General features: G+C 40.3%; 1 protein-coding gene across 2 annotated transcripts in view; it reads right to left on the reverse strand.

Moving 5' to 3' along the window:
• Window positions 1-12714, reverse strand: part of pcca (propionyl-CoA carboxylase subunit alpha) — a 489189-nt gene that overhangs the window by 232020 nt on the left and 244455 nt on the right. For both annotated transcript variants that reach the window (XM_063048382.1, XM_063048383.1), the window contains exons 13-14: window positions 5241-5384; window positions 4661-4735 (exon numbers count right to left, since the gene is read on the reverse strand). In XM_063048382.1, the coding sequence (XP_062904452.1) occupies window positions 4661-4735; window positions 5241-5384 (219 nt within the window). The remainder of the gene's footprint in view (window positions 1-4660; window positions 4736-5240; window positions 5385-12714) is intronic.

Here is a 12714-nt window from a genome sequence, read left to right on the forward strand (position 1 = left end):
CAACAGGAATTCTGCAGATGCTGGAAATTCAAATCAAAGTTGCTGGTGAACGCAGCAGGCCAGACAGCATCTCTAGGAAGAGGTGCAGTCGACGTTTCGGGCCGAGACCCTTCGTCAGGTCCTGATGAAGGGTCTCGGCCCGAAACGTCGATCAATAAAGCCCAAGTTGCTTTGCTGCAGGTAATGTCTGAAAACAACCATAAACTAGAATGGTAAAATGGAATCCTTGTTGTATCTCATAAATTTTTTTTTAAATTAGCTCAGTTGAAGCTTTGGGCTTTACTCACATCATATTTTAACTTAGAATCACAGTTCAAACCAAGCTCTGCACTTAAGTGAATGATGAGTTGCAATATTTAAGCGGCTGCAGTATCAACTGGTCAACTCATCTATCCCAGAATACTGCAAAAAGACTAATAGAAGGAAGCCATTTGGTCTTCAGCCTGTCCTCAATGACCTGTGATGCAACTCTACACAGTATAACCAATTTTGTTTGTTTTCCTTTTGGTTAATAAATATTCATCAGTCTTAGAGATAAGATTACGTCAATTCAATACCAAATGGCCTTTGTGGAAACTCCTTCCAAATTTTTGATCCACTCTGTTTAGAGATTTTTTTTAAACTTCACTCCTGAAAGATCTGTTAGCAATTTTAAATTCCGCTCCCTAATCCCAAACTTCCCAAAGAGCAAATAGTTATTACCTATCCAGGCTAAATATAATGAAAACTTAAATCAAATCACTTGTAATACCTACAAATTGCAGAGAAAGCAACACTGGAGGGTGCGATATAAAATTAGGATCCAACCTGCCCAATCCAAACCTGACCTCACTATTTTTGCTCTCTTTTGACTACTTACTTGTATGTCTTCTGTGTGTGTGTATACGCTGTGCCGCTTAATTGAGACAGGAGACAGTTGCCGAATAGTTTCTAGCTAGTGTCAGTCGCATGCACTTGTGTGAACATTAGACACTGTACTATACTAAGAATAAACAGTTTGTAAATAGCGTCTGTTGCATCTGATTGTGTTAAAAAAAAGGTGGTTTTGTCACTGATAGCTGACAAGAAGTAAACAGTAGGACAATTCAGAACCGTTTTGTTCACTGCAGTTTCAAGCATTCAGACTTAGGGATGCCAGAAATGACTGGAAACGAAAATGAAACTATTTCACTATTTTAACCAGTTAGAAACTATGAAGAATTTGAAGGTATCAACAATCATCTTTAATGTACAATGAAAATGAAGATTTGGAGGATGTCATTGTCATGAGCATTGTGTGAAGGCAGTCCACTATCTGCAGTAGGTGCCTGCACTGATTTTGTTCATTTACAGTCAAAAGATCGTGCAACGTTCCCTCTAAGGTGTGTGCATGTATACATCTTTTGCTACTAGCACAAAAGAGAATTTAAGCTGCACACAAAAGGTTGTCACCCTCTACCTTCTTGGCATGTTAACTATATTTCATGATCGTACACAATCACATTTCCTTTTCTGTTTTCTGATGCAGAGAGTGTTTAATAATGTGGATTTTCTGATGATTTATCTGCAGATTTTAGAACTGTCTTATTATACTGTTTTTATTGAAGAAATTATTGAACCACTATGTTGCCAGAAACAAAGGGTGTAAAGCACTAAAGAACTGTTAGTTCACTTAAAGCGGAATGGCTCAATGAAACAGTAGAAACTGCTACACTGAAAGCTCATGAGGTCACGAACCTGCAGCTACGAGAAATATTTATGTCCAATACAGAAACTGGTGGTTATCTGCGTGTAGCGTTGCAATGAAAAAGTTGCTTGAGAATTTCCATGTGGGAAGAAGTGGAGTGATATTTGGAAACTTGACTTTGAAACATCATTTAGTAAGTAAATCACATATGGACGGCGCGCAAAAGCTCTAGCGAGAAAATCCTTCATTACCCACTGCAGGCCTTCTACATACATCTTGTGCGAGTGCAGATGAATGACAGTGAAAAAACTCGAACCCAGAGGAGATCAAAGTTCTTATTGACAGTGTTTTCCTAGCTGTTTAAATGAATAATTCTATATATAAAATTCAGTTAACACGTGTTGTCGTCACTGGGTAAAAAATTACACAGCACAAGATTTTTGCACACATTGGTCACTATAAATTAGAGGGAATATTGAACGCAAAGTGAACGAATTCCTCCATCAATAAGTATTAGGAACTAATACACAGTTTTATAGTACTGCATTAGTATTGCTAGTGTTCTAATGTGCTCTGTATTTCATTTAAATACACAATCTGTTACTCAGTTTGTCCTTTTTATACCTTTATATCAATTTCCATGAAACATATATATATATATATAATTTATAGTGTTTTTTAATGTACTGCTGTAGCAAAACAACAAATTTCATGACATACGTCACTGATATTAAACCTCATTGATTCTGACCCTAGAACTCATGCATTTCCAACCTGACCCAATCATATCATGACAATGATAATCTCAGTAATACTAGCTAAATTATTGTGGCCCGTATAGATTCTCCCAACACAATCACTTCATTGACAAGAAACTATTGTCATAAGAAATGACACAACCAATGTGATTGGGTGTCATTAGCTCAGACTGGGAAGTCAGGCTACAATTTCTCCTTGTAACTTAACTTCAGGAATCTCGCACCATTTTGGTTGGACTCCTTCCAAGACCAATATATCCTTTGTGGTTCTCAGCAATGGCCCACCTTCCAGGTCAAACCAGGAGAGTGGAGAGTAGCAGCATACCTTTTAACTCCTGTACTCCAGTCCTCCTGTCATATGAAGGTCATGGGTCTATGAAATCTCAGTTAGGTTCAATAGAAGCTCCTAAAAGAACATACCTGCCAAAATCTCACTCTGTCAGCTCAGAGAGTGTGGCAAGTTTTGTGAGCGGTGGATGACTAATTAAAAGAACTATGGAGGGACTCAAAATACCAAAAGAGCATTAGAAACATGAATTGGCCACTCTGCCCCTCAAACCTGACCCACCGTCAACGATCATGGGTGACCTGCCACGGATCTTGTATCTACTCCTCTATGCCAGTTTCCCAAAGCTCTCATTTCTCATCTTTCAAAATGCACCTGCTTTCTCTAAGTTCTTCCAAATCATCTAACCTCTGAGGATGCCAAACTCATGATATTCACCAGTCTCTGTGAGAAATCCCCAAGCACCTCAGTTTTAAATGACCACTCCCTAATCTTGTAACTATTCCCCACATTTGAGATTCTCCCACAAGTGGAAACATCTTAACATCTATCCCATCATATCTCCTCGGGATTTTGTGTTTCAATAATGTCACCCCCCATTCTTCTCAAGCTGATTGTGGACTTTAGGAAGGTAAAGTTAGGTAAAGACATACCAATCCCCTTATTGAAGGTCTGCAGTGGAAAGGGTGAACAACTTCAAGATCCCAAGTGTCAACATCTTGGAGGACATGTCCTGGCACCAAGACATACTGTTGATATCTTAGTTCTACTTTCTTAGAAGTTTAAAGAGATTTCTAATGCGATTGAAGACACTAACACATTTCAACAGATGTACAGTTGAAAGCATTCCAACTGGCTGCATCACAGTCTGGTATGTGAACGCCATTGCATGGGAAAGCACGAAGCTACAGAGAGTAGTAGACTCAGCCAGTTCCATCACAGCACAACCCTCCCCACCATCGAGGAGATCTGCAACTGGTGATGTTTCAGGAAGGTGATGTCCATCATCAGGGACCCCCACCATCCAGGCCATGCCTTCTTCTTGATACTGCCATCAAGCAGGAAGCACACCACAAGGTTCAACAACATCTTCCCCATTGCCATCAGGTTCTTGAGTTGATCTGAAAAACATGACCTCAGACTTTTTTCTCTCTCAATCTTTCACTCGTGTCATTATGTCTATTTTGCACACATGTATAATTTACTGTATGTTCGTTTATATTTGTCATGTACTGTGCTGCTGCTGTAAAAAGCTAATTTTAATGGCATTTATACCCTGTATGTCTATATGTCTATATATATGTCTATTTATATGTCTATGACAACAATAAACTTCACTAAACATCTAAGAATTTCTGAAGAAAGGTCTCGGCCCAAAATTTCAACTGTTTATTCATTTCCATAGACGCTGCCTGACCTGCTGAGTTCCTCCAGCATTTTGTGTGTGTTGCTTTGAATTTCCAGCATCTGCAGAATTTCTCGTACATACATTTAATTTCCTTGGCTCTGACAATAGAATAACTGTCACATCCCAGGAACCGGCTAAGTAGATTTTCCTTTGAGTTTCACTTGTGATGATGAGCAGCCAAACAGTTACAAGCACAGCTCACTTATGTGAAGCTAAGACGCCATGACCTTTCATAGTATTTGCTTCTGCCCAGATTAAACTACTGTCTGTACTGAAATCACCTGGTGATCACAAACCAGTGTTAAAAAAAAATTCAATTGTGTTGAGTAATCTTTAATCTTCTACCCATATCTCCAGCATTTGTTAAACGTGCCTTACCTTTTTGTGTTTCTTGTTTAGATTGGAAAATTGAATGAAGGAGTTTCTAATGTTTTCATATCATGCTGAGATGTCAGAACTGACTTTGTTTAAATATACAAAAAACAGCCGAGGATTACATCAACAGCTGCTCAGCAAACATCGTGGTTATTCAGATAACTTACACAGGGCACGTGTAATGGCTCTTCATACTGAGAGAGGCGCCCAACTGAAGGCAGTCCGAAGGATTTGTAGGGATCCTAGAAAAGGAAGTTCAAACAAGAGGAAGCATTAACTTCAAAATAAAACACAGGAAACAAGGTTAGCTGTGTATACATACTGAAACCATTGATGAGGCTATTTTTGATCATTTAGGACATTAAATAGCACTTGGGTCCTTTTTTCTTATTTTTATCACCAAGCAAATGACCAATAAACACCTCAACCATTCAAAAGGTTTGCTTCGGGTTTCCTGATTAGCATAACAAGTTGCAAAATTATTGGTGTGCCTTAAAGGACAACAGAGCAACAGCACAAAGCCTTCAGGATGTCATAGGCAATTAACCAAGGGTCTTTGTTTGGGAGGAAAAGTGCCAAAGTTTGGCGAGGCTGGGGGAGGGGTAGCCATTGTCCAACATGCAACATCTAACATCCTTGAATTGCTTTGCAATTTTACATTCCAACGGAATGGCTAAACAATCCTACCCCAGCTCTAAATCCACCAGGGAGCATTTGGCAGGAATTCTGATGCCAACTAAAATTTACCTCTGCATACACTCTGCATTCAATTGCCCAGCCATTGATGGGAATATCAGCTTGCTTGTGGCAAAGTGGGTAACCCTTGGCAACACGGATCATTTCTTGGACCAGGTCCAGGCCAGTAATGCATTCAGTGACAGGATGCTCAACCTGCAAGGTCACAAATTGCCAGTCATTAAGGGTGAAAGAAGAAAATCTACACAAAACTGAAAAGTGCCGGAGCTCGCAAACCTAGGACAAGATTCTGGCTACTGTTCCTCCTCTCATAATGGACACTTTAAATGAACACATAACGGATTGAACACACACACACACCGCTGCAAACACAGATACAAGTCACTCACAAACACAAAGCCAAACACAGCACACGCGACACAGCTCACATACAGACACATGCAACACTCCCTCAAAGACACACACGTTCCCTCTCACACCTCGTATTCTCACAACAGACTGCCTTCCACAGACACACCTTTGTACAACATATATCATATACAAAGCTAAAAAATCCAGTTTTAAGAGTCTGTCTTTAGTATTGGTTGTAAGCCTGCACTGTAACTTGTGTGCTCTGAAGGACATTGCAATTTCCTGATGAACAATGCATCCTAAATCTCCCCCCATTTGCCTGCTTTCCCTAACCTGTCCTGACAAGCAACCAGATTAATGTAATCTTACATCAACCCAGTGCAGCAGAAATGAGCAGATGGATCCTTCAGGTTTTTTTTCCCTCCAGACTAAACTGTGTAGTGCTTAGCATGCACAATAGCTGGGCTGAACCAATGCAGTCATTCTGCTATCAGCAAATTGCTGCTAACAGCTTCGCACGATGCTGTTAGGGGAATACCCAGCCTGAATACACATACCGGTCAGTCCATGTCTCCAACCTCAATCAGGATTGATATAGCAGAGAGGGAAAGAACTACATGCATCTTATCTTCATAGTGAAAGCCACGTAAACGGGTGGCTTTATCTCAAATAACACTTTGCAAATAAAATTCATTGTAGGTTTTTCCGGGTACATGAATTTGCTGACACCCAGGTGGAACTCTGGTGTGACCATTTTTAACGTCTAGCATAATGCTACCAGACACTTGTTTACTGGGTGATTTCAGCAGAGACCAGCTCAGTATATACAAAGCAGATGGTGCAATTAACTCAGTAAGGCTTTTATTCCAGACAAATTTTCATCATAATTAACTGACACTTTGACATTTTTCTAATAAAAGTCATTACTTAAAGAGCAAACAGTTTGTACTGTGTAAATCTGGCAAATGGGACTGTGGGACATGCACAAGCATTTCATTCATACAGTGATCGGTCAACAGCAGTCAATTTGAGCAATTTTGACCACAATAAAGCTATCTTCTTTGCAATCCAAATGCTGCACATGACAAGTACAATCACAAGCCCTCTTGTTTGCTTTGACAATTCAGTTCAACAGCTCGTATGTACATTTTAATTGTGACACCAAGTCCTTATAAAGGCTGTGCGTGGGTTTCTGTATCTTTATGGCTCTATTTTTCGCAGTTAGCCTGAGCTGGTCGAATGAAGTACATTTAAAAAATGAATGCCAGAGTAGCAGACGAAAGAAATTTTCTGTCAAAATCTGCTAACTGGCTATGACATTGCTACATGAAGTCTTCAGAGCCAATGCTCCGGGGGTCCTCTTGTGAGTGTTATTTTGGAGCCATACATATTAAAAGGATAGAAAACAGCCAAGGCTCCAGCTCCTAATCATGATCAAGTGACACTACTGAAAGTTCCATTTTCGAGGGTTTGAGTGAACAGACAGGGATCCAACAACCTCCCGAAACTCATTGTCCAGGATGTAATATACCAGTTTGGGTTTGACTGCCTTTTGCCAGCTGTTCAGCAGTAAACTGGCAGCAGGTTCAGGACTTCAGTGTATGCATGCATGGAATTTTTTGAAGAGATTCCTGCTGGCATTTTTGTTCCTTAGCTCCCAAAGGGGGAGCATGATCTTGCTGAGATTCCCCAGTACTGTTGCTGGAGAATCAGCTCAGGAACACTGGGCCAGGATTGTCCTCACTTAAGATCCAACTCTACTTCAATAAAAGAACAACATTTAAATTTAAAAACGCAAAGATGAGGAAATCTGTAGATGCTGGAATTTCAAGCAACACACACAAAAAAATGCTGGTGAACACAGCAGGCCAGGCAGCATCTATAGGAAGAGGTACAGTTGACGTTTCGGGCCGAGACCCTTCGTCAGGACTAACTGAAAGAAGAGATACTAAGAGATTTGCATGATTTAAGACAAATTTTTGATTTTAAAAATGTTCATTGTGTTATTTTACACTTACGATAATTTTCAAATTTGCTTAAGAAGAGTTAGAAGCAGGAACAGGTCATTCAGCCTCCTACATCTTCTCCATTCAGATCGAGACAGAGCTGTTACTTCAGCAATGCTGTCCTGAATGACAAATATCTAATGACTTGAATAACCTCAGTGATGGAGCCCCCACAGCTCCATTTGATTCCTGACTTCATCCTCTGAATAAGATGGGTGATTAAAATTGTCATAATTGTCCATGTCTACCAACCAAATGCCACAAAAAAGGTTGAAAAATTAAGGAGAAAAGTCACTATATAATGGCAATCAGAAACAGAGCAGCAGCTAGCAGAATTCGTGAAAGTCTGGTTTCAAATGAAGAATAGAATGAAAGAAAGAAAAAAAATAAGTGAGCAAGTGAGTAAACAAGAATGAGAAGTTATACAACCAGTTGTACTGCCTGTAGTCTTTCTTCAAAGCTTTATAAAATTTTCCCTTTCCAATATTTATCAAGATCTCTTTAGAAAAAATGCTCCTGAACTTGCTTCCACTACCCCTTGAGCCAATGCACTGCAGATAGCATCTGCCGGACGATGCTGAGGATGTTCTACGAGTCTGTGGTGGCCAGTGCGACCGTGCTTGTTGTTGTGTGCTGGGGCAGCAGGCTGAGGGTAGCAGACACCAACAGAATCAACAAACTCATTCATAAGGCCAGTGATGTTGTGGGGATGGAACTGGACTCTCTGACGGTGGTGTCTGAAAAGAGGATGCTGTCTAAGTTGCATGCCATCTTGGTCCAATGTCTCCCATCCACTACATAATGAACTGGTTGGGCACAGGAGTACATTCAGCCAGAGACTCATTCCACCGAGATGCAACACAGAGTGTCATAGGAAGTCATTCCTGCCTGTGGCCATCAAACTTTACAACTCCTCCCATGGAGGGTCAGACACCCTCAGCCAATAGGCTGGTCCTGGACTTATTTCCTGGCATAATTTACATATTACTATTTAATTATTTATGGTTTTATTATTATTTAATTATTAATGGTGCAACTGTAACGAAAACCAATTTCCCCCGGGATCAATAAAGCATGACTATGACTATAGCTGCATACAAACACATCTTCTCACCCCTCTTCTTCTGCATGCTGATGTTTCCATCATCCACAGTGACAGAAAAACAGCAATTAATCATGGATTTCTGTCTATGTCGAATAAGAATTAAATGTTGATCATGACCATGAAGAGGATTTCCCTTATTTTTCTACAAAGCACTGCCAAAGCACTCACTGTCCAGCTGAGAGAGTAGAAGAGCTTTTAGCTCACTAATCCCTCAGCGATTGGATGTTCTCCTGTATTCAACGTCATTAGCTTCTGGAACCCACAGTTACTTACACACAAGAGAAAATCTGCAGAGACTTCCAAGCAACACACACAAAATGCTGGAGGAATTCAGCAGGCCAGGCAGCATCTATGGAAAAAAAAATACAGTCGCCATTTTGGGCCGTGACCCTTCGAAGTTCCTCCAGCATTTTGTGCTTCTTTACACAGTTGATGGGAGGGTAACCCTAGTTTTGAAAAACGTCGGTCAAATAAATAGTGCCTTTGAGAGACATGGGCAAACATGAGAAATAAAAGCACCAGGATACTTGGTCCCTCATGCTCACTTTACCATCCAATAAAACTATGAATGATCTTTTACTCTGTGCCAATTTCCTGCCCATCTGCCCATACTTGGTTTCCTTAACATCGAAACTCTTGAGAACACACAATGACTAAGCGTCCAGTCTTTATGGACAGAGAATACAGAAAATATTCATCATACTATGAATGAATAAATTTTCTCAGACCTGTCCTAAATGGGCAATTCTTTAGTCACAAATGGTTCGAGACACTACCCTAGAGAAACATCATCCTCACGTCCACTTTATTATGACCCTAAAGAATATTGTATGCCTCCATGAGATCACATCTCATTCTTCTAAACTTCAGAGAGCATGGATCTGGTGTGTTTAATCCTCTTCATATAACAAATCCAACATCCCAGGAATCAATCAGCTGAACCTTTGTGCACACTCCACTTCACCAGTACATTCTTTCTGGTGAAGGATTCAGGCTTGATATTAATATTATCAAAATATTCCAGCTGTAGTCTCAACAGATCTCCTATATAAATGGAATGAGAAATCTTTCTTCCTGCTCTCAAATTCAGGTAAAAATGCTGTTTGCCTATCTACTGATGTAGCCACATGTTGACTTTCAGTGATCAGCTTCACAAGGACAATCAGGTGCCTCTGAACATAAACACATTTCCATTTCTCACTAAGTGTACATTTTTTTTCTAGTACGGTGGATGACCAGGCAATATTCCATCTGACATCAACCACTTAACCCGAAGCATCTCTGCATCCTCTTCAGAATCCAAACTCTGTATCAGCAACAAACCTGTACAATTACACTTGGTCCGCTCATTCAAATCACTGATGTAAATTTTGAACAGATGAAACCCCGGCACTAATCCCTGCAGCATCCTATTAGCCTCCCAACCCAAAATTCACCCATTTACTCCTTCTGTCTACCAAATGTTAACTAATTCACAACATCCACCATAATATCAGCCCAATATGCTGCCCTCTGATTTTGTGTGCCACAATAAGTTATTACACCAAACCACATCACAACATCTGAACCAGTTTTATCTGTATTGCTGTTTACAATGTCAAAAAACACAAACATTTTTTTCTTATACATTTCATTTTCATAAACTGGGTCTATTTTCCATTTTTAAGTGTCCTTGAGAAGTTGGTGGCAAGCCACTGTTGTCCTTCCGATGGAGGCAGCCCTTACACTACACTGGACAGGGATTCCATGATTTAGATCCAAACAATGATGAAGTATCAATGATGCACTTAAAGTCAAGTTCAATGTCATATGCATGAGAACATGTATGTGCAGGTTCAATGATGCAGCAGAATCACAGGGATTCTTATTACATACACAGCATTCATAAGAAACGCATTAAACAAACATAGTTGAACACATTTTTTACAATTAGAAAATAAAAGTTCATTTTAATACAAAGTGGTCATAGTGCTAAACTGAGGTAGTGATTAGGGCTTTAATGGTTGGTTTCATAATTGAATGGTTGAAAGCAGAAGTACAGTAGCTGCTCCTGACCCTGGTGGTGTTGAACTTCAGGCTTCTGTACCTCCTGCTCATTTGTAGCTGTGAGAAGATAGCATGGCCTGGATGGTGAAGCTCTTTGATGATAGATAGTGCCTTCTTGAAGCAGGGCCTCCTGAAGATACTGCAGATGATGTAGAGGGATGTACCCAATTTGTTTAGGTAGAGTCTACTACTCTCTGCAGCTTCTTACGTTCCCATGCATTTGAATTGCCGTACCAGTCAGGATGCTTTTAACAATACATCTGTAGAAGTTTTGTTTTAAAGAGAGTGCTCAATAGTAAGCTGGACTGACTTAATCTCCGAAGGAAGTGAAGACACTGGTGCCCTTCCCATCTGATTGCACCTATGTGCTGGACCCAGGATTGGTCATCTGATATGTTAACACACAGACCAGGAACACCCATGATGACGCCTGTCCCCACAGCCAATTCCCCCAAATGACGACTGGCACACATTCATCCTCCTTCCCCTTCCTGAACTCAACTATCAGTTCTTTAGTTTTGCTGACATTGAGAGCAGTTGTTGTTGCGACACCATTCAACCAGATGACATAACTCACTCCAGATAGACATGAAATATTTAACTTTGCTACCTTTCCCTTATTCCCAACATAATTTCTTCTATCTCAGTTGGTAATCTACACACATTAACATTTGATAATCTTTGTTATACACATCAATGAAAGATCTAATTGGCTAGCAATTGTCAGTAAGTGTGGATTTATTTCCTGATTTTCCACACTATGTTTCTATATTTTTCTTTAAGAATTTTGCATTGGAATACAATCTATAGTCTGATTAATTCAGTGACACTGATGAAGGTAAGCTAATTCATTCTCAATCACAGTAGAACGGTTCATCAATTTGCTCCATTGAGCCTCTGCCGACTTTTCAAAAGCATTGCAATCAATCCTGTTCCCCCTTCCTCCTCCACAGACCAGTGAATTTCTCCTGTTCAATTATTTTCCTCTTTGGCTTTTTGAAAGTTAGTTTACCCTGACTTTCAAACAGGGCATTACTGATTTACCCAACTCCCAGTGGAAGTAGTTTGTTTTCTCCATTCCTTTAGAAACACCTGTGAACTTTCGGTGACAGAGCTATTAATGCCACTGTCTCAGAGCATCAGAGATCTCCAGTGCCACTCATGGGGAGTTTTCACATTCTCCATGTTACTGCTCCAGTTTCCTCCCACAGACACGTCGTTATCGTTCTTTTCCACAACTTGTGGCACATCGGGCAGCAACCTTGCCGTTTCTTGAGTATTTGTCTATTGTTTACGAGGCTGAGTTGCCAGCTTGATGCTGAACCCAGCACAAGGTGCCGGCCGGATTCAAACCCAGGACCACTCGTCTTGAAGTCCAGTGTGGATGCCACGACACCACTGGCCGGCAACAGACACGTAGGTCTGTATGTTAATTGGCTGCTGCAAATTGCCCCTAGTGTGTGGGTGAGTGCTAGAATCTTGGGAGTGGGCGCGTGGGGAGAAGAATATAAAGAAATGGATTGACATAGGATTGAAGTAAATGGCTTGTTGTTGGTCAAGGTAGACTTGGTTGTCCGTAGGACCTGTTTCCACACTGTCTCTCTCTATGACTCTATGAAGTAGAACTACTCAGTTAAATTGCAGCTAAACCTTTTCTGGCCCAAGGAAGAAAGAATACTCAGCTTCTCCAGCCTCTCAAGTCCTTCAAACCCTGGTATCATTACCATAGGTCTCCCCACATTCAACTATTCTTCTATCTGTGAAATAATTCAAGAGATCGTTAAAGAGATGGATATAATATTAAGAAAACTATCTTATGTGCTAATCCTGAAAAAATGGTCTTTCCTTTCTTATTCTAAGAAGAAAGATTATCATTTTAGTGCAAAACCTAATGACCATTGAACTTCAAGCTTCTTCGTAAATATTGCTCCTTTCGGTTTACATGAAAATACACTTTTGTTATCCATCAAACAGATCTCATTAGGCAAGGTACGTCGACTGTGGCCTTGAAAAACAT

Source organism: Mobula hypostoma, chromosome 5 (genome assembly GCF_963921235.1).
Source record: "Mobula hypostoma chromosome 5, sMobHyp1.1, whole genome shotgun sequence".
NCBI lineage: Eukaryota > Metazoa > Chordata > Chondrichthyes > Myliobatiformes > Myliobatidae > Mobula > Mobula hypostoma.